This window comes from Vanacampus margaritifer, chromosome 10 (assembly GCF_051991255.1).
Source record: "Vanacampus margaritifer isolate UIUO_Vmar chromosome 10, RoL_Vmar_1.0, whole genome shotgun sequence".
Classification (NCBI taxonomy): Eukaryota; Metazoa; Chordata; class Actinopteri; order Syngnathiformes; family Syngnathidae; genus Vanacampus; species Vanacampus margaritifer.
Genome location: NC_135441.1, coordinates 14876759 through 14898737, shown reverse-complemented (window position 1 = coordinate 14898737; position 21979 = coordinate 14876759). Strand labels below are relative to the sequence as shown.

The 21979-nt window shown below is 36.7% G+C and overlaps 2 protein-coding genes across 4 annotated transcripts; one reads left to right on the top strand and one right to left on the bottom strand.

The window, feature by feature from the left end:
- Positions 1 to 747: 747 nt before the first annotated feature.
- Positions 748 to 7369, bottom strand: LOC144059531 (equilibrative nucleobase transporter 1-like). Its single transcript, XM_077578677.1, has 13 exons — positions 7335 to 7369; positions 6943 to 7149; positions 6699 to 6828; positions 6518 to 6564; positions 6312 to 6388; positions 3909 to 4022; positions 3703 to 3842; positions 3170 to 3273; positions 2934 to 3077; positions 2541 to 2648; positions 2207 to 2393; positions 1951 to 2074; positions 748 to 1308 (listed from the first exon to the last, which is right to left on the bottom strand). The coding sequence occupies exons 2-13, from the start codon at positions 7127 to 7129 to the stop codon at positions 1201 to 1203; spliced, it is 1470 nt and encodes a 489-aa protein (XP_077434803.1). The 5' UTR covers positions 7130 to 7149; positions 7335 to 7369; the 3' UTR covers positions 748 to 1200.
- Positions 7057 to 20364, top strand: LOC144059623 (equilibrative nucleobase transporter 1-like). 3 transcript variants are annotated; one of them, XM_077578850.1, is made up of 14 exons: positions 7057 to 7085; positions 11001 to 11171; positions 12445 to 12682; positions 12760 to 12889; positions 13774 to 13820; positions 13894 to 13970; positions 14413 to 14505; positions 14622 to 14761; positions 14934 to 15037; positions 15935 to 16078; positions 16260 to 16367; positions 18672 to 18858; positions 19816 to 19939; positions 20027 to 20364. In XM_077578850.1, exons 3-14 carry the CDS (start codon positions 12496 to 12498, stop codon positions 20135 to 20137), a joined length of 1452 nt encoding a protein of 483 aa, XP_077434976.1. In that variant the 5' UTR covers positions 7057 to 7085; positions 11001 to 11171; positions 12445 to 12495; the 3' UTR covers positions 20138 to 20364. The 3 variants fall into 3 exon arrangements, with proteins under 3 accessions (XP_077434976.1, XP_077434978.1, XP_077434975.1); XM_077578852.1 differs by lacking the exon at positions 7057 to 7085 and having other exon boundaries at positions 10973 to 11171; positions 12578 to 12682; XM_077578849.1 differs by lacking the exon at positions 7057 to 7085 and having other exon boundaries at positions 10973 to 11171.
- The last annotated feature ends 1615 nt before the right edge of the window (positions 20365 to 21979 follow it).

Here is a 21979-nt window from a genome sequence, read left to right as displayed (position 1 = left end):
AAGTCCAATGTGGCCGGACAGCTGCATCTGCTGTGGAAACCGTGGCAGTACACACACGCACAGGCATGTGCGCACATGCAAAAAAATCCACTATTTCCCTTTTGACTATAGGGAAGTGAGTGCAAAAATAAATATTCAAAAAACATTTTTCTTTTTTTTTCTTTCGTTTTAATCAGATTTCAGAATTTCTAATCAGGCCAGGGCCGTCTAATGTAACTTAAACTACATTAGAAGGCATATATAGTTGGGTATCATCGGCATAACAGTGAAACCTAATGCTGTATTATGCTTGCGAATAATATCACTAAGCTGAATTATGTAAATATGAAGCAATAGAGGGCCGAGTACTGTACCCTGTGGGACTCCACGTGTGACATTACAATACTCAGAGTCAGTGTTGATTTTGACAAGAAATTTAAATGTTGTTTTAGTTAGAGTCTTTCGACTAAAATTAATTAAAGTTTTAGTCATAATTTAGTCATTTGATTGCATTGTTTTAATCAAATTTTAGTCAACGAAAAAAAGAGCAATTTTAGTCGACTAATTTGAAAGTCTAGTCGATATTTTCCTTTAGCATACATTTCAACTTTTAAACAGAACATTATAACACACCTATTTGTAACTGTAGTTTAACACACAAAACACATTTAATACAACAGTGTCTTTATTGATTGTTTCAATGAAACATGTTGAACTGACAATTATATAACTCAGTTTACCCCTAAATTAAATTTTAAATCTGATAATATAATGTACAATTGTGAAGTAATATTAATGTAGTATTCAGCAAATAAGGCAAAATGATTATTGCCTATACATCATTTTATAATGGGTGTCATGCATAGAAAAAAGCAAATTAAGAGTAGAGTCGAGAGTGAACAGTCATGATTATATTCCAGATTCTGTGAGTCCTTTTGACTACAATACACAAAGTGTGTTAGCAGACTTGAATGATGTGCTTCACTGACTCGAGTTGGCGGTCTCACCACAAACAAAATAAACTCAGATGATTTGGCTCACTGACTCGAGTAAATGCAAAACAGACACATGATTTGAAGACCTTAAAAAAAAAAAAACTCAATAACCGACAGTGTTATGTGACAGTGTCGGCGTCTGTGTCACTTTCATTAGAAGAGAATCACTTCACTGATCAATGTGCAAAAAAAAAAAAAAAAAAAAAACGTTTTCCTGGGTCAATGTTTACATTGCGTATTTGGTTCGTTGAGCTGCAATTCGTCTGCAGTGTAAAAAGAGCGACAAGGGGTGGATGAAGGAGAACAGCATTAGCAGCACCATAGCGATGTTGACCTGAAGACACATGAAAGGGGAGATAACGATCAGAAACTGTTCTTTCACAAATGTTTGCTAAATGCATAGCTGCTTGATTTTATACATCTGATTCCGATTATTGGAATGGGTGAGAGAATATTTCAGGCAATGAAACTGTAATAACTGGCTCATAAAAGTCATTTATTGTCATTTATTTTCTCTTCATTTCTTTTGGCTGGCTCTTACAGTGTACGTACATGATGTGTAGTATATGTGCTAATATGTCAGTTTAATCTGGGCCATGCAGAAATGGCCGTGCTAGCCATTTTAACATAAAAGTGGGCAATTGGGTTGTTTCTTTAATAATCAGATTTCAGATTCATCCTCACTGGGCCAGACGCTGTCCGTCAATAATTGTCATGTGATCATTTTTCCGCCTCTTGATTGGTTGGTCAGAGCAGAACTTATAACCACGTCATTTTCATCCTTTGTGCAAATGTGCATTTTTCATAATAATCTTGCACACGCTTTGATGCACCAGGTGAGTATAATTGGTTTTAGATTAATATTGATTTTGAAGTGCTCCAGATGATACTGTGTACATGGCACAGTTCCATGCTGTTGCATTGTGTTTTATGGTGCCTGTGCATACACAAATACACAAAATCATGTGGTACTCACATATAAAGGATCTCCATCCAGAACATCTTCTACCACAGTAAAGCAGGCAAACTGCAGTAAGGTGACGGCTGCCCCGAGAGTAAGCATGAGGCCAAACACTTTCCCAAAGTGGCACGGTGGGAAACTACACCACGAAAGACGCAAAGACAAAAGCAGTGAAGGAAGGTGGGAGTGCATCAGGATTCAAAAGTTTCAAAGATGCAGTTACGTAGGTAGTAACTGCTTTTGAGAATGACTTGTCAGTAAATATACTCACGCCACACTGATGAAAGTTGCATTTCCGCCAAACAGGAAGGCACGACAGAGCACTTGCATGACGAAGGTGAAGTACTGGAGAGGCAGCACGGGGATGGCGGAGCAAATTGAGAACACCAGCGCCATCAACGCCGTCACGAAGATAGAAATTAAGGAGGAATTCAGTTCTGCCTCACAATCACTCATTCCTGCACACCGGTGGGGGGGGGGGGCTACGTTCAGTATAAATCCATCACAAGTACAACAGTCCACTTTTAGTTGTAAATTAAATACTGTGTATAATACTGTGTAGTTTTCAAATTTGGCTAACAATGCTGCTAACATTTATTCATTACCTGCAACTTTGTATTTGCGCTTCAGTCTGTCCATGATGAACCCATTCCAGGGAGCACATAGAAAACCACACAGTTGGGTGAAAGCAAATGCATTGATGTACTGACCCACTGCGAACATATTGGACGACATGCATGATAAGAATAAACTCATATTTGGCTGAGTGGCTAATCTGTAAAACTCAACACAAGATGCAAATAATCTTAAATGCATTTCATATTGCAAAAGCACACTTTGTAAAGAAAATGAACAAAAGGGAAAAAAAACTAAATTTTAGCAAAGACAAGATCACGTCAAGTTTTTCTTAAAACAAGCAAAACAAAATAAAAACCTCATTTTTATTCCAACATTATGAGAGACTGCAATAAAAGTTTGCTAGTGTGTCTGAGATGTACCGAGTGAGGGCTCTCCACCCGTTAGCAAATCCAGCGTGGGTTGAAGCGTGCCGATGAACAGAACAAGCCTCAGTTGGATCACCGAAAACCAGATTAGGCAAAAGAAGAACAATTTGGACAGAACACACTCACGAAAAGTTTTCTCTGAGAAGAAGGAGAGTGCACGTTTACATAATGTCACAACGAAGAGACTGTTTGATTCAAATATTTATGGTCATGTTTTTAATTTTACACACCTGGTTTTGCACAATCCTGCTGGGCAGATTGTGTTTCGTTTGTTGACATCTGTGGGTCAATATTGTCAGAATCATCTGACTTTTTTAATTTGCCACAGGAAAACCTGGGGTAAAAAAATAACAGTAAAACAAGGCGAGTTTTTGTGGAATATGAATGAAGCAGTAAAATCCACCCATTTTTTATCCATCTCGGGGGGCGGCCATTTTCTCATTTGCTGTCAGCTGAAAATGATATCACAGTTGCTTAGGTCACGGCTCAACTGTTTTCTGGTTTTGGTCATCTGATTTTGGTCATGCGATGTTGGAAAGCTGAGCCGTGATTGGCTGTTACCCGAGCCCTGAGCAAGTGTGATGTCATTTTCATTCGACAGAAGTGGCAAAATAGCCGCCTCCTGAGATGGGTTAAAAACAGGTGGATTTTGCCTCTTCATTCATATTTCACAAATGGAATATTAATCAGAATACAATTTTAAAACTAGTGGGTATGAATAAACATATTAATATGGTTGGAATGTCAGTGTTAGGATTTATACCCATATGTGTAATGATCAGGCAGCGGGTATGGTATTATAGTTCTAGGAAGCAGGAAGAAGGTCCTGAGCAAGTGAATGATGCTGCAGGCGGACACGAACAGGAAACTGGCCTTGAGGGAGATGCCAGCCTGGTATGCCACCTGTAGGAAGAAAACTTGTGATCAGTATAGGATGGTGTTAAATAAACACTGTCATAAAATACGGACAACAATCCCACAGGGACTTAATTTGATGATGAGGAAGACTACTGCGGAAGAGTCAAAGGCCCCGTTCAAGAGCGTGATGACGGTGGAACGATGAGTGCCGAACAGATTTCCCACCTTCAGAAGAAAAAAATATATTATTGTGTTAAAAGTGACGAATGTTTAAAATCCATTGTGTTTAAAAACAATGTATGAAGACAATGACTTAAGACAAACAATGGAGAACCCGTCGTCCTGTTTGTACTCCAAAAGAAATGGACATATTTAATGCCATTAAGACTCAATTATTAGGTGAAGATGTCTATGACATCAACCACAGTGCCGCACATCCGAAAATGGCAAGTTTACAGCGATTCAAACCAAAGAGATACCATTGAGCAACATTTTTTTACATTGCTCACATTACTGATAACTTTTAATTGAATCCTACATATTGATTATCATTTACAGTAATTTTATTGAAACAAAAAGAGTAAAATAATTATTTCAATTTGTTTACACCAACACAATATTATATCAAACTACGCATAGTCTTTTTTTTTTTTTTTCAGGTAGGGAGACCGGGGCTAGTTTTATCTCGGGTTAAGTTGTCACATTGCAATTTTTTTCTCCACCAGAGGGCGCAATAAAAAAGTGGAATATAGACGCTCCCCACCTTACGAACGAGTCACGTTCCGGACGATTGTTCGTAAGGTGAATTTGTTCGTAAGTTGCTTCAGTGCTATATTTTGTATTATAATTTATGTTTAAAGCCTATATAAGTATATTGAAGGTTTATATAAGTATGTTTAAGTAACCTGCATTGGTTTGTACTGAAAAAAACTTTTAATAAAATGGAGAGAATACGTACAGTACTGTACTGTACTACGTATGTTAGAGAGAGCGAAAGACACACACACAGTATGTACATGTACGTAATAAGATAAATAAAATGAAGTTTAACTTACTTTTGGAAGATGTACTCGATGCTTAAGGAGATGATGGAGGAGGAGGAAGAGGAGGATTTTATATCATGAGAGATTCTTCGTCGTCGCTGGAATCGGCTTCAAAAGTTATTTCCTCCTTTATGGGGACCGGCGTTTCTTCCTCCTCCTCCTCGCCACGTTGCTCAGCCTCCAATGAGCTCTCACAGCGCCAATCGTCGGTATTAGCGGCGGAAAGAAGCACTACGCGCAATACAAAATCTAATTTACAGCATTTCTTTCCGAACATTTTTCGACATACTGTACGCGCAGAAATGTTCGTATGTACCGTTGTTCGTAATTCGAATGTTCGTAAGTAGGGGAGCGTCTGTACTAGTTTCCTTCGTATAAATGGTCAGGGGTTGTGTACTGGTATACATTTTGTTTATATGATGTATTGATTCCAAGAAATATATAAAATATAGTGATAAAGTGATACAACTAGCCCCCTATAGGTTACTAGATTTTATTTTGTAAATATGCTTTGCTTTGGTTCAGCACCCTTTCAGGAGTGTGCCAGTCATAATGGCACAGCACTCAATGTACCACTGCTTTGTAAAACCCACACAGGATAAAAAAAAAAATGTCTTGTTCTGTTTACTTGGAGCAATGTTTAGTTTGATCAAACAGATTTATTCGTATCGCCAAGTATGAAAACAATTGAAAAAACTGGAAATCACATTTCAAAAGTTCAAATTTATACAACTCAAATTAAAATGTTACTTTGTGAATTTACAAAGTAAATTTATTTCGGACTGCAATTGTCTTTCTTGTCATGTTTTGGTTCTGTCATGTTTTGGTTCTGTCATGTTCAGTTTCTGCTTTCCTTGTCTTGTTAATTGTGACCCTGCCCTTCCTTGTGTTGTCCAATCAGTGCCCTCAGCCACTTGTGTCTGGTCCAGGTGTGTCTTGTTGCGTCTTTAGTGTTGGTGTATTTAGTCTGCTGTCTCTCCTCTGTCTGTGTTGGTGCATTGTGGTATGTATGTTTGTCCTCATGTCATGCTGCCTGTTTTCTGTTCCCGCCCAAGTTCTAGTTCAAGTTCATGTTTTGTTGCTGTCTGTTTTTTGGTCCCTCTTTTGTTCAAGTTCATGCTTTGTTTTATGTTTTTGAACTTTGGAAACCTTTTTGTTAATAGAAATTAAATCCCTTTTTTTTTGGACTACACCCCTGCCTCCTTGCTCTGCCTTCCCGCATCTGGGTCCTAAAGCCCCCCGTTTTGACATTTCTCAGCTATTGTCGTCACAGGACAATAGCATCATTTGCAAAATGAGAATAAATTTAATTTGCTCATTGGTTGATTGGTTGTTGTTTTTTAAACAAAAATGAAAAAATACAGTCCTTTCTATTTAGATTTGATTTTGAAAACAAAAAAAACAGGCAAAAGGTTTTATCATTTTGTAATTAAATAATACAATTTTGATTTTATAATTGTAGACCGCCTACCTGTATGTTGGTGAGGAGCAACATGTTGCCACCCAGAGCAATGAGGGCGAGTCCTGGGAAAATCAGGCTGGCCAAGGCTAATTAAGGCATACATTCATTAGATACCCGCTTTTCATTGGATATATAAAAAAAATACATCTAAATATTTGGTCTTTTCATTTGTTATTTTTGTGTTGAAAATGAGCCTAGAAAAGCAAGAAATTTACCTGGAGTCGAGAAGGCTAGCAACAAAGTACCCAAGGTGTAAAGACATCTGGTGGAAAGAAGTCATTGTCATCATGGGAGCATTAATAATTCATTTGTGCAAAAATGATCATGATTTACTACTACTACTAGAGCTTAAAAAATATTACTAGTATCGGTCTGAAAGCAATTGTATGCACACACATTGCCAAAAGCCGCAAAATGAGCGTGCCAAAGCGGTCAAAGATGAAACCAATTAGAAGTGTGAGGAAGTTATTCATGAGGGATGCAATGGTGAAGACCAGAGAGAACTGCTCATCCTGTCCACTGCAATCTGGACACAGACAAGCATAGTTCAAACATGTTAGCATCAAAAGCCATCTTTGTGCATTTATGATTTTCTCAACGATCCAGAATTCAAGTTCAGAGGTAAGAAAAGCCAACCGACCCGAGACCTGCAAGCCATCGACTCCTGTGGCGTTGACGCAGTAAGAACTGAAGAAACCCTGCTGCTTGAGGGTGAACGCAAGTGAGGCCCACCCAAATATGATCCCTGCAAAACCTAGACACTCCACCCCGCCCGTGAATAAGGTGAGACCTCGTTGCACCCCGCAACTTTTTTGACACAGCGACATTGTCTCAGCTTTTCAATCCGCTGTCAAAAAAAAGCGACAAAATAAGAAATCAGCACCAATGATCATTGTACAATTTGCACAAACTAGAACAACAAAATCCAATTTAAACATTCAATTTTGGTTGAAAAAAAATGTTGCACGACTAAATGCTGAACCAAATTTGTTTAAAAAGACAAAATTAAAATAAACAGTATACAATACAGACCTTCTCTCAGTTCTGTTCTGCCCAAATGCTCTTACAAAAGACACCTCTTCTCTAATCATTATCTTCCTTGTATCTGTACACATGCCTCAGGCAACCACGTCATGCGCACATGTACTCCATGTGTAACATACTCTACATGAAAAAAATGATTTGCTAGTCCTCCAGTTGAGAAAGAAAACCCCACAATGGTCACCGAAGTAAATTGAAGATGACAAAATGTAATCATTAATAAAAATGTACATTTTTAAAACACAGGAAATATAAAGTAGAAATGAACCCAAAATGTTACCTTAGCAGCAAAATCCAGCCGTTTTTTTAAAAATCCATTTCGGGGGTCGGCCATTTTGCCACTTGCTACCGAAAATGACATCACAGTTACTCAGGGCTCAGGTAACGACCAATCACAGTTCAGCTTCAGAAAACAGGTCAGCATTGCACTCTCAATTATTTTGACCAAAAATACATTATTTTCCAATTTTTTAAAACTGTTTTTGTTAAATTATCTATACCATGTGTGTGTGAATGGGTGAATGTTAGGCTTTGTAAAGCACTTTAGGCACAATATAGTATAAATAAAGTGCTACAAAAAAAAACATCTACCATTTACCAAATCTGTACACCTAAATGACATAATTTGCATAATTAATCGACTTTTTGTTAATCGTTTTGCTAAGTGATGTGCCGTAAGTTTTTTTCTAATGTGAAAACTATACAAAAATCTGATACTTATTTTCAGTACTGGATTTAATGATGCCTGCAGGAGAAAACGTACAAAACAAAGTTCAGTAGTAATTTTATGCTTTTTTTTTTCTTAAGTCTAGTTTTCAGCAGATTTTTGAACAGGCACACTTAAGTAAAACACTTATCAGCGCTTGTGTTGATGCGAAATTGGAAGATTTGGAAACTGACGTGGGGCAGCACGGTGGTTGACTGGTTAGCACGTCCGCTTCCCAGTGCACAGGGCGTGAGATCAAGTCCGGGCTTCGGCCTACCTGGGTGGAGTTTGCATGTTCTCCCCGTGCTTGCGTGGGTTTTCACCGGGTACTCTGGTTTCCTCCCACATTCCAAAGACATGCATGGCAGGTTAATTGGACATTCCAAATTGTCCCTAGGTGTGATTGTGAGGGTGGTTGTTTGTCTCTGTGTGCCCTGTGATTGGCTGGCAACCAGTTCAGGGTGTTCAGGGATAGGCTCCAGCACCCCCGCGACCCTTGTGAGGAAAAGCGGCCAAGAAAATGGATGGAAACTGACGTCACACCGAGACATGTGGGTCACCAACTTTTGTGTAACTGAAAGCTACTTCTACAAGTTTGATAAAAACTGTCTAAGAACTGCTGTTATTTCTGTTGAGCATCTAGACAGGTATTTTGACTAAACTGCTTTAACAGGTTCTCAGGTTCTCTTTATCTCCTTCCACTTAGTATACCGGGGTTAGGTTAAACAACAGATCACATTAGAATTATTGTGCATGTCCTTGAGTCAAGTAACAAAACAAAAACAAGTCAGCAAAGTGTTTTAAAAGCAAGATACATGGACAAAGAACTAAAACCTTAAACATGAGTAAACTGGTAAAAAGGACTAAACTGCACATTAAAGGTGAAACAATAAATGAGTCAATGTGCATCGATAAGAACGATCTCTCTCTCTCTCTCTCTCTCTCTCTCTCTCTCTCTCTCTCTTTCTCTCTCTCTCTCGTTTCTCCACAACAAATGAGGCTGTTATTCTTGTTTTAACTTTTTAGTTTAACATTGAATAGTTAATGTATTTACACCTCGTTATTGCTTTTTAATATGAAGATTTAATATATATATATATATATATATATATATATATATATATATATATATATTATTTCATTTTTTTTTAAATCATTGAATCATTTTAATTATGTATTTATTTTTTAATTACCGCCACAATAAATTTAGAAACATACAACAGGGGCACTCAAGAGTTAATTCAGTGTAAACCTTTGCCTAGTCAAGAACACTGATTTCAAATTAATTCAGCTTGCTTTTTTTTTTTGCTTATTTAATTATTTATAACAGAGACGGGCCACTGGCGTCCGTGCGAACACATTCTGAGTGGCCTCTTGATCAATAAAAAAAAAAAAGTAACTGCAGTAAATATGAGCAGCTTTGGTCTTTTCCAAGCAAAGTTACAAAGGGGATAGAAAGGTATGTTAACCTGCCACAATTTGTATATTTAATACAATGTCATAGGCCACTTAGCCTACGAGAATTTCTTGTAAATATACAGTAAGTTAGTGTTTGTGCGGCACCTTCCGATTTACGTACAACAGTACACCTTAGGAACGACCCACTCGCCATACTGGAGTGCCTCCACTAATTAAAGGCGCTGTCTAGAAATGACCACAAGGGGGTGCCATCACACACAGCAAGTAAATGATTGGGCTGCAGCCCCATCCTGGTCAAAGGAATGAAACTCCTAATGGCCTTTTGGTCACTGATCCCTCCCTCATCCATTCATTCTTTCTAGCTTTTTATGGTCAAAATAGGGGAATGAAAATGAGAGTAAGTGGTGGGTGAAATGTTGGCTGAAATGGTTGTAGTAGCATATACTATTCAAAAATTTGGAAGGCTCATAATAATAATAAACAAATAATAATAATAATAATAAATTAAAAATATATATTAAAAAAAAAAAAAATCAAAAAAAAAAAACTAATAATAATAATAATGTTTTAATTTAATTAATATTTGTTGAGGCATGCTCTTTTCATGACAGACAGACAAACAGACACTAGACAGACTTTTTTTTTTACGTTCAACACTCCATATAGTGCTCCATAAACAGTCATACACACATACATTACGTGTGGGTAAATAACACAAATATAATGTTATAGATCCAGTGAAATCATTTTCTACACCAACATTTTATGAAAGAGGAAGTCATGATTGGGAAAGAGAATCCCGTGTTCATCTCTATTTTGGCTCTTTCTTTCCGTCAAATCTTAAGTTCAATGACATTAGATCATAAGTTGCCACAAAAGTTTGCTGATGTTGGCAGTGTTCGTATTTTGGGGTTCCTGAATTTCAGAATCATGTGTGCCAACTGCCAAGTCTTACTAAATTGGTTACTTTTTCTTTACTTTTTTTATCGTAAGTGATAGATGTTACTTTTGGCTGTTAAAATCCTGCATGATGATGTTGGGCATAATTTGTTAGCAAAGATGCTATGACTGGATTTGAGTTTTGTTGTTCTTTTTAACCAGAGAATCAACTAATACAGGACATGCAATAAAAAAAAAAGTTGAAAAGTAAGATGAGGGGATGTTGTTAACATCTGTCAACTGTGGGTGAGTGACCACCTTTGAGACTCTTTTGTGATTAAGGACTATATAAATAAACTTGACTTTTCTTTAAAAATGTATAAGGGAAGTACACTCTTTGTTTATGTCGTAAAAAAAATCAATAAAGGTTAGATTCCTCAGTTCTGAGGTTCAGCCGTAAAAATCATGAGAGTTTAGAAGAATGCTCTCACGTCTGTTTCCAATCAGAACCTTCACCATTTTTTTCCCTGTTGTTGCAGTCACATGACCTTTAGACTAACTGAACAAGTGTTGCAACAATTGCAGCACTTTTATCATAGCTCCAGTAAAACTGTGGAGTATTTTTCTTCCGTTTTTCTTGCAACGAACCATAGTGGAGACTGGGTCTTTCTTTGCACCAAAGAGACGGCTTGAGAAAGGAGGAGAGAGGAAACCCAAAGGCAAGAGGAAGGAGGAGCTATCATATTTACAAGGAAGGTAGTAAGTCAGGACATATGGAGATGTAGCCTTTGAGATCCACCAAGGCATAAAAGAGATCGTCGGAGGTATGTATTACTTCTTTTAAAATGGCACATTTAATTTTTTGACCTAAATTAATTAATTAAGTTCGCAGGACAATGAACCCAATAAGCTACATTTCCTCTGAAATTTGTGGATGTGCAGTAAATAGAAAATTAATTGCTATATGGTTTTAAGTAAGTCACACATATTTCATGTATGGCAGCACTGGAGTACGGAATGTTGACTCTTTGAAGTACAGTACAGTGGAAGCTCGGTTTTGTGATAAACCTGGTGGGAAAGGTCTGACTATAAGCAAATCTTACGAAAACCAAAACAGCACTTCCCATAAGAAATAATGTAAATCTAATATGTCCATCCCAAAATAATATTACATTTATACAGAACAACTACGGTTTAACATACAGAAAACAATGCAAAATAACTATAAATGACGCGGGAAATGGATAAATGAAGCCTTTATACATGATGATGTTGTACAGAAAACTTTCTAGAGGTCTATGGTGCACTCTAAAAACGGTTGGGTCAATGGACCAACCTAACTTTTTGAGTTGTTAAACAAATTAAATGAATATAATTAATAAATTAAAATAATTTGAAAAATAATCCACAACTTTTTTCTGGCTTGTTTTGTGGGTTAAACAAAATAAAAAAATATATAAAATATATAAAATAAAATAAAAAATATATTAAATTAAAATAATTTAAAAACTAATTCACAAAGCAACCAATTTTTGGGCTTTTTTTGTGGGTTTTTCATTTGACCCAACTTCTTGGGTTAGTGAATAACCCAACTGAATTTGGTCAAAATGAACCAACCCAACTTTTTGAGTTAAAACATTGGGTCAAATTAAATAATAACCCACAAAGCAACTTTTTGTTTTGTTTTTGTGGGTTATTCATTTGACCCAAGTTTATGGGTAAATTGAATAACCCAATAGAATTGGGTGAGAAATGAACCGATACAACTTTTTGTATTTTTGAACCCAAGAAGTTGAGTAAAATTAATGAATTAACTCAAAAAGCAACCCAATTTTTGGGTTATTTTGTGGTATACTTATTTGACCCAACTTTTTGGGTTAATTGAATAACCCAAAAAGTTGAGTTGGTCCCTTTTGGACCTGATTTGGGTTATTTTTGAGCCAACTATTTTAGAGTATGATTTTGATATTTACCAAAGGGTTGACCTAGTCATCAGAAAACAATAAAACACACTCAAGAAATAAAGTGCAGATAACTGGAAAAACCTGCTAAATAGTGACAAAGTATTTGACCTCCAGCACTCCTTATTTTTGGCAGTTGTGAACACCGACCCCACCGGTGTGTGAGCGAGTGGCAGAAGATACAACCATGACGGACTATCAAAATCGTTTCGGGGTGCGACGAGGCCTCACCTTCATCACGGGCCTGGTGGAGTGTCTTTGTTTTGCAGGCATCATATTTGGGTGGGCCTCACTTGTTTTCGTCATCAAGAAGGACGGTTACTTCGACTATCGATGTGTCAACACCACGGGAATCAATGGCTCACAGGTCTTAGGTCAGTTTGGGATTCTCAACTCTTTTGATCTGGAAAAAAAGAAAAGTGCAACATCGGCTTTTACTTGACTCTTTCAGATTGCAGTGAACAGGATGAGCAGTTCTCGCTGGTCTTCACCATCGCATCCTTCATGAATAATTTCGTCACGGTGGCAAGCGGTTTCATTTTCGACCACTTTGGCACAACGGTGGCTCGGCTCTTGGGAATGTGAGTACATATTGACATAACCTTGATAGAGTTCAGTCGGGTTAGAATGAAATGTTTTTCCTTTTGCTGTTCAATTTGGCAGGGAAGTATTGAATTGAATGATCAATAATGAATGACTAACAAAATGGATAGAGCAAATACTCACCTGCAACGACAAGGCTTTATGTGTACATATTTAACATTAGTAGCTTTCATAAGGAATTCTAATGTCTTCATACACATCTAACACGGAATCACAGGAGCACTGATCAAATTGGGACCATTTTTTTTGTGGGTTCAAAGCAGTAAAAAAAAGTACCTGACCTGAGAATGATAAATATACGTAAAGTTTGAAAGGAGGAGCTGTCAGTGAAAAATACGCTTTTGGCTGAAAGTGTACACTATTTTTGTAATGTAGAAGGGGGAGGAGCTATTACTCCAGAACAATCCAAATCAACAGCAAAAATATACCAGCACAAGGAATGTCCATATGTTTCCACTAAAAGAGGGCGGTGGGAAAATACAGGGCCGAGGAATGCAAATAGCTTTTCCCAGCTCTCAACGAAAAGCGCTACATAAATCCGATGTATTATTATTATTATAACTTCAGAGCTTGATGAGTCGAAGGGATTTACTGTTCAAGAAATTAAAGGAAAACAAACGGGGAAAAAGCCCCCGGGGTAGTCGAAGCAGGTAATTAACTCCACAAGTGTAGCATTTTTCTTCTTAAATGAAATCTGAAAGTACTTCATTTAAAATCTTCAAATAGTTATAGTTTAAGTACTTCTGCATAAACGGCATATGTGAATTATTCTCTTAATGTCCAGCACTCCAAAGTCTTTATGATGGTGTTCAGTTCTAAAAACATGCACAGGTCACGCAAGGAATGTGTTTGTTTATTTCAGAGGTTTTCACACCGTGGGTACCTTGATGGTGGCTTTCTCAAATTCAGGTAAAACAAAACACTTTTTTGGGGCCTTGTAGGTGAGCTTGCTCATTGATTTGTCTTTTTTTTTTTCCATCAGCTCTGTCCGTCCTACTTTTTCCAGCCCTCTCCTTCATAGCTGTGGGCGGCATCATGTTGCTCATCACCAACATGCAGGTACATCATAGACATTTTTTGTCAACCAAGGGCTTGTTAAAGCAGTGTTTTCCAAATATATGATATCGGAAAAATCTCATGACCCACTAAAATGTCACATAAAGCATCCATCCATCCGTCCATTTGAATATGATGACACATTTAGATAAACTATGAGAGCCTGACTGAGCCACATCCAAAAAGGCTGGCAAGTAAATGTGGCGGCCATATTGAATGTGGCAATTTCGTGGTCGAACAGGAAATGACGTCAGCCTCAATGGTAACTAATCAATAACTTTACTTTATTTATCCTGCTAATCCAAGAAGAGATATACTGAACATATGTTTTGAAGTATTTTTTCTATTATAACATTTCAACTTTTATCTTAAAAACATTCAACTTTAAATTACCATTCACCCCAAAAAAACACATCTATGTAATATATTTCAATTTCTCCTGAAGGTGGGAAACCTTTTTGGCACCCGTCGTTCAACCGTCATCACTCTCTACAATGGGGCCTTCGACTCTTCCTCAGCACTCTTCTTAGTCATTAAGGTGCGTCTCATTGGAGAGATTTCCTTCATTTTCCATCGCCAAATGAAATATAATAATTGATCTAACCTCATATAACACAGTGATGCTGATCTTGCCTTCCCCCCCCCCCGGTACAGTTGGTTTACGAATCGGGCATTTCTCTCCGCGCCTGTTTCCTGTTCCTGTCCATCTGCAGCGTCATTCACGTGCTCAGGACTTTCTTCCTGTTTCCCAGAACCTTTATTCCATACCCACTGCCTGATCACTACACATATGGGTATGAACAGCAACGGCTTCATTTGAATGACCTTGAGTTACCTCATGTATAGAATGAGCTGTGTATGTGCAAAATTGGTATTTATTCTTAGCAAGTGTAAAGTAAATGTATGCCCGTGAGGCGTTTCATGTAAACAATGACTAATAATATTGTACTGTTTTTGTGACCTCAGGCTATCCTGCAGCAATCTCAATACTGCCACGCGCTCTATGAATGCGAGCTCGGAGCAAAGCACAGAGACAGAGAGATTTAAGACCGAGGCACCTGCAAAGCAAGGTCAGTGTGCAACTGCTTTTTGAAGAGGAATAAAATTATTTGTCCTCTTTGCGTGTTCCAAAACTTGAAGACAGATTTAATGTAAGAAAAAACACCTTTGCAAAAATGATTTTAATCTAACAGAGATCTCTGGACATCGTAACAGACTCCAATTCATCACTTAACAGGTGGAATTCAGAGCGCCGAATGTGCCTCTTCCGTGTATAAAATGGCTTCTTATAGTTAAACAGACCGCCTCTCTTTCATTTGTAGACAAAACATACTCTCTTGGTACTTTTGAGCGATGGCGAAAACAGAGTCAGGGGTGCGTGTTCGAAACAGATTCTGTTCTCAAGGACCAAATGTGTTTTCCCACAGAGAAGGAACTTCTAGACCAAATAATATGTCCCATCTTAAGGTCAAATTATACTGAGTTCAACACTACTTGCTTTACACGTCTATAAAACCTTTCAACATGGTTAATATAAAGAATTAAGATGTTAATAATGTATAACAATGGTTAATATATGAAAATAAAGAATTTAAATGTTAATAATATCTAACATTTTCTAACCCACGTAACACACACCACACACACACACACATGCTAGGCTCAAATTTAGCTTCAATGTTTGAGATATTGCAAAGCATCAGCCACTTAGCCGATTTTTTGGCACACCCCAAAATACAGTAAATCCAGCTGCCACATTTGCTGTCGTGATTGAAATTTGATGCATGCTTCACTGAAGAATTGTAAAATATTAGCATTTCTAGGTGAAAGATCCAACCTGATTAAAATAACTGCAGACCTTTTTAGAGGCTTTATGATGCAGCTTTGATTAATTGTCCGGGTCTGGTGCTGAACCTTTTGGTGAGCTAATTGTTTTTGATAACTCTGCAATTTCTTGTTTTTCCCAGAGAAAACGCTACGTGAGTGTGTTCTATCCAGATTATTCATTTGGCACACTATCTGGTTGTCGGTGATCCAACTGAGACATTATCTGTTCATTGGTACTCTTAACTCCACGCTGCAAAAGCTAACTCATGCAGAGCCTTCACTTGGTAAACTCACACTCGCACCGCAGTCAAATGCAATTCAAACATTCCTCATAAACATGCTTACTTAGTCCTAATTTTTGTTGTTTTAGTAAATAACCCCAGAAAGACAGAAGCCACAAACCGGCACTGTGAGTTTGACAGTGTCCTCATCTAAATGTTTAAACGTTTCCCTGCGTGTTGTCAGTCAGCCAGTACATCAACGCCTTTGCCTTCACCCAACTGTGCGGGGTTTTGTGTGCGCCTTGGAACGGCCTCATCATGGACAGAAACAAGCGCAAACCCCGGCCGGAAGGTAATGAACCACAAGCACATTTCACTTTACCATCACCAGGAAGAAATTAACTCATTCACTGCCATTGACGGCTATAGACGTCAAAAATTCATTTGAACTATTTCTATTAGTTTACATTTTTTTCCCACTTTTGCTAACAAGAGTATGAAAACCTATAATTTTTTGGGGGAGAAATTTAGAACAGATTAATCGTTAGTTAACTAGTGAAGTCATGTGATTAATTACAATAAAAAAAAAAAATCACCTGATGGGCCTAATTTAAAAAATCTATATTAAAAATAAATAATAATAATAATAATAATAATAATAATAAATATAATTTAATCATAATTAATCGCATGATAATTATATATCTGTTATAAATAAAAAAGATTCTAGGTTTTCATAAAAAAATTGTTTAACTTTTTTTCCCCACTTTTGTTAACAAGAGTATGAAAACCTAGGGGAAAAAATATTTAGACCAGATATAAAATTTGTGATTAATCATGAGTTAACTATTGAAGTAATGTAATTAATTACAATAAAAAAATTAATTGCCTGACGCCCTAATTTTTAATAATTTGAAAAAAATATTTTAAAAAAGAAAAGAAAAGATTATTTAAAAAATAGGTTGTCAGCCAATTAAAATTTTTGATTGTAATTAATCACATGACTTCAATAGTTCACTCACTATTAATCACAAATTTTATATGAAATACAATAAAAACTTGTTTCTAGGTTTTTATACTTTTGTTAACAAAAGTGGAAAATGTTAAACTAATAGAAATAGTTCAAATGAATTTTTGACGTCTAAAGCTGTCAATGGCAGTGAATGAGTTAAAAATTAACAAATGGAAACAGCCATAGAGACCGGACTCTGCGGGTACAAAGTAGAACCCACTGGACAAATACATTGTCAGGCCAAAAAAGAAAATAAGTGACTGCTTAGCAAATGGATAATAGGAATGTGGTGATGACATTAAAAAAAGGCGTTTAAAAACATGTTTCAGAGCAGTCAAATTATTGACCTGCATCAAGCAAAGGAAAAAAAAGTGATAGTTGGAACAGAAGCAGTGCAGGATGTTAAGTTTGACACCTGACGCTCATTTCTTCCACTCTGTTTGCTTGAAAGAAATAATTAGTGTCCACAATACAGTACACTATAGACTTATGTTAATATGTACTGAATAATTATTTTCCATAGCGATGTTGTCACTTAATTGGATATGCATGCATCCACTGTTTTCGAGCATCAACAGTTCTCGGTCATAATTTTTATAGAAGCAGGATACTTACGGGTGCCACATAGCGAGTGATTACCGCTGACCTGAAATGAAAAGATGGCAAAACCTTGTTTTGTTTGCGGTTGCGCCACCTGACAAACCACGTACATTGAACACAGAATTATTTACTTTAAAACTGATGTAAAACCCAGAAAAACAATTAATCTTACATCAAGACCAGTACTTCTCATTGGTCGTCTATGTGCTCCAAAAACAAAAGAAAAGTTAATACATTTAAAAAAAATAATTTAAAAAAAAGCAACCATATTAACTCATTCACTGCCATTGACGGCTATAGACGTCAAAAATTAATTTGAACTATTTCTATTAGTTTAACATTTTTTTCCACTTTTGCTAACAAGAGTATAAAAACCTAGAATTTTTTTTTTTGGGGTGGGGGGGTAATTTAGAACAGATTAATCGTTAGTTAACTAGTGAAGTCAGGTGATTAATTACAATTTTAAAAAAAAAATCACCTGATGGGCCTAATTAAAAAAAATCTATATTAAAAAATAAGGGGCATTTAATCATAATTAATCGCATGATAATTATATATCTGTTATAAATAAAAATGATTCTAGGTTTTCATAATGAAATTAAAAAAAGTTAAATAGAAATACTTCACATGAATTTTTGACGTCTATAGTCGTCAATGGCAGTGAATGTGTTAATTGCAGAATAAGATTAAAATACTAAAACTGTGAATAATTGATTATGTCTGAGTTGAAGTAATTGCATTTTTTGGTTGCACTACCGGTCCAAACGCACATCACGTACCAACTGGTCAGTAAAAGATAAAACTACATGTTGCTGCCTGACTAATACTGAATATTGTTTGAGTTTCCAAATTGAAACAAATAAAGGCTTGGAATATTTCACTTGGTGTGTGGTGATTTTATTTTATTTAATATAACATAAAAATGTCCCTTTTTGAAATAATGTATTGAAAAAATGTGATTTCCTGTGCCGAGGGGTTCTATAGCGTGTCAAACTCTCCACTGGCAGCTTGCTAGTCAAAATCTAAAACTTGTTTTGTCTGTAGGGATGAGTGAGCAAGAGGCAGACCTGAATTCCGCAATTCTTTCTCTCTTGCTGACATCACTGATGGCGGTGGTGTTCTCGATTTGTGCCGCCACGCCACTCCTACCGCTTCAGTACTTTACCTTCATCATCCAAGTGCTCAATCGCTCCTTCCTGTACGGTGGCAACGCAGCATTCCTCAGTGTGGCGTGAGTCAACCTGCACACAATTTTTTTTTCAAGATCTCCCTTAATAAGCAGGAAAGTCTTACAGTGAGGTATTGCTTTGATAACTATTTTTAATAAACAATTCATGTGTCGATTATTTTGTCAACCATTCCCCTCAAGCGCCTTGGTCCAAAAATGATGAGGGAGTGCATACAGTTTATGTAAACTTAAAAATCCAAAATACTATGGCGATTGTTTTGCTATTTTCAGAGGTTGAAGCGGACATGACTAAAGACGTGCATGTGACTTTTGGTGACGATTCATAAAATTTTTGTGCCATTAAGTGACAATTAGCTTTTATACATATACAGTTGTGCTCATAAGTTTTAGGGGTGGGAATCTTTGAATGTCTCACGATTCGATTCCGATTTTTGGGTGTGCGATTCGATTCTGAATCGATTTTCGATTAGGAACGATTTTTGATTCAAAATGATTTGATTGACAATGATTTTTTGCTTCAATTTATAGATGTGCAATGAATCGTAAATTATCTACTCCAGTCTGACTCGCTAATGCTAATTAGCGCACTACTGGCGGCACTTTTATAACTCAAAAGAACGGCTCCACGCTGCAAAAAAACAACTTTTATTTGAATAACTTGATGGTGACTTTTTCCTTCTACTCTCTGTGGCTACAACTTAACAGTGGATAAGACCGCGTGGAACCACACTGCTCCTAAGTGGCCAAATCGGGTACAACATGAACAGCGCTCCCAATAAAGGCACACACAAACAAAGGGAAGACAGTATAAAATAATTGAAATAAAATCGATTCTGAATCGTACTAAATGAGAATCGCGATTCTTATTAGAATCGATTTTTTGGCACACCCCTAATAAGTTTACATGCTTATGTACTACATATGCATCTACTGAGTAGTCTTCATAATATTTATTAAAATGTGAATTTTTGTGTTGTGTTTTTTTGTCCGTGTATGTAGATTCCCATCATGCCACTTTGGGAAACTGTTCGGCCTCATCATGGCCATTTCGGCAGTCTTCTCTTTACTGCAGTACGCCTGCTTTGCTTTGGTAAAATCGGTTCTGCATGGAGATCCTTTATATGTGAGTATACGATCACTCGATGATGCAAAAGCTTTAATGACATCCGTACAAATTCCTTCCGTCACTTTAATTTCCATGTGTCTGCAGGTGAACATCGCTCTGACGCTGGTCATCCTGCTCGCTTTCATCCACCCCCTGTCTGTCTTTTTGCACTGTCGAAGTCTTGCATCACAGCGAGCCAAGAGCCGGGTTCAATAGCACAGCTGATACAGTGGCTGGAATATTAATACTTTATTTTCGGTGCTTGTTAAATGTTTCACGTACTGTAGTTGTAATGATGTGTTTTGGATTATTTTATTGTGTTTTACTGTATGCAACACCAAAGCTGCTTTGTGTACTACCTAACATTTTTGTTTTATTTTTGCCCGCCTTATGTTAACTTTGTCTAAACACTTTTTAACTGGAATAAATATTGAAGTGTGCAATTACTGACTTCTTGATGTATTTGATAATGATAATGTAAAAGACTCTGGTTGGTAGTAGGTGATGTCTGGTCGGTGCTGGTTTTCACTTTCCTTTCTGTTCTTTGAGCCTTCCTCGGGTCTCCTGACAACCTCGCGACTCAAGCTGGATTCTGAAGTATTCGGTTTAGGTGAACGGTATGGGATTTTTAATAGGTTTTAGGTGAATTAATGAATACATACTCACGCGCACGCACACATGCACATACTCACGCACATACAAAATAAAAAAGAAAGACAGAAAAAAAATTATAATGATAATGTAGTTGCCTAAATTTAACTCAGGCTTGTGGAAGTACAGAAAAACTCAACAGAGCAGTTTATGACTCAGCTCTGCCACCTAGTGCTCACAATACTCATCACAAATATAAAAATGAGACGAGCCCATGCAGTGAGTCTCTCACTGTGCCCTGCTGCGCGACAACATGTTAGCTTGGCGCAAGCCTGTCAATTCTGTCACTCGAAATGTAAGTGTGTGTACATCTCCCATAGTGGCCAATTACAGACGGAGAGTTGCACAACACGAGTGACAGAAATAGAAACAAAAGTGTGAGGAGCTGAGAATAGAAATGACAACCTAACACCTAACGTCAATGGTCTCCATCTGTTTGGAGGGATGCAATTGGAAAAAACAAACCTCTACAAATGAATGAAATGCTCAACAGTAGTTCGCAATTTTTTTTTATAGTATCACCTTAGCTTACGTACTACCATAATCAATCAATTAGCTGTCAGAGTTCAAGTGTTAACTCATTGATTAATCACAAAAAAATATTGCTTTAATCATATATTAATGCAGATTAATCACACTATTAACTCATTCACTGCCATTGACGGCTATAGACGTCAAAAATTAATTTGAACTATTTCAATTAGTTAATTTTTTTCCCCCCTTTTGTTAACAAAAGTATGAAAACTTAGATTTTATTTTTTTGAAATATAGATATAAAAAAATTGTAATCGTCTGACGCGACTTAAAGATTATGAAAAATTCAGAGCGTCAGGCTATTACATTTTTTAATCGTAATTGATCGCATGACTTTACTAGTTAACTCACAATTAATCACGGATTTTTATATCTGTTCTAAGTGTTCAATAAAAAAAATATTGGTTTTTATACTCTTGTTAACAATAAGTAGGAAAAAAAAGCAAGACTAATAGAAATAGATCAAATGAATTTTTGACGTCTATAGCCGTCAATGGCAGTGAATGAGTTCATTCTGACCGCAGATGGTCCTTTAGCTTGACAGCAGATGGTTACGTTAAAGGTAATAAGGTTAAGCAATAAATATGACTTCATGCATTAAAATAAAGCATTTAATAAATGTTTGCGTATGACATTCAGAATATTTGTTCATGTCAAAATATTGTTGTTATTATTGTTTTGTTTTTTTCATTTTAAATTATCAACATTTGAAAAGCACTTGTTATGTGTTCATTCTTTCAACATTTAATGTTATGAGGACGTCGTTAACATTTTTGGATCCACTGACACTTTCGTCCTCCGCTTTTTCTAATCAGTTAATTGCTTGCATCATTTCAAATGAAAAAAAGAAGACCTCAATTTTTTGATTGGGAC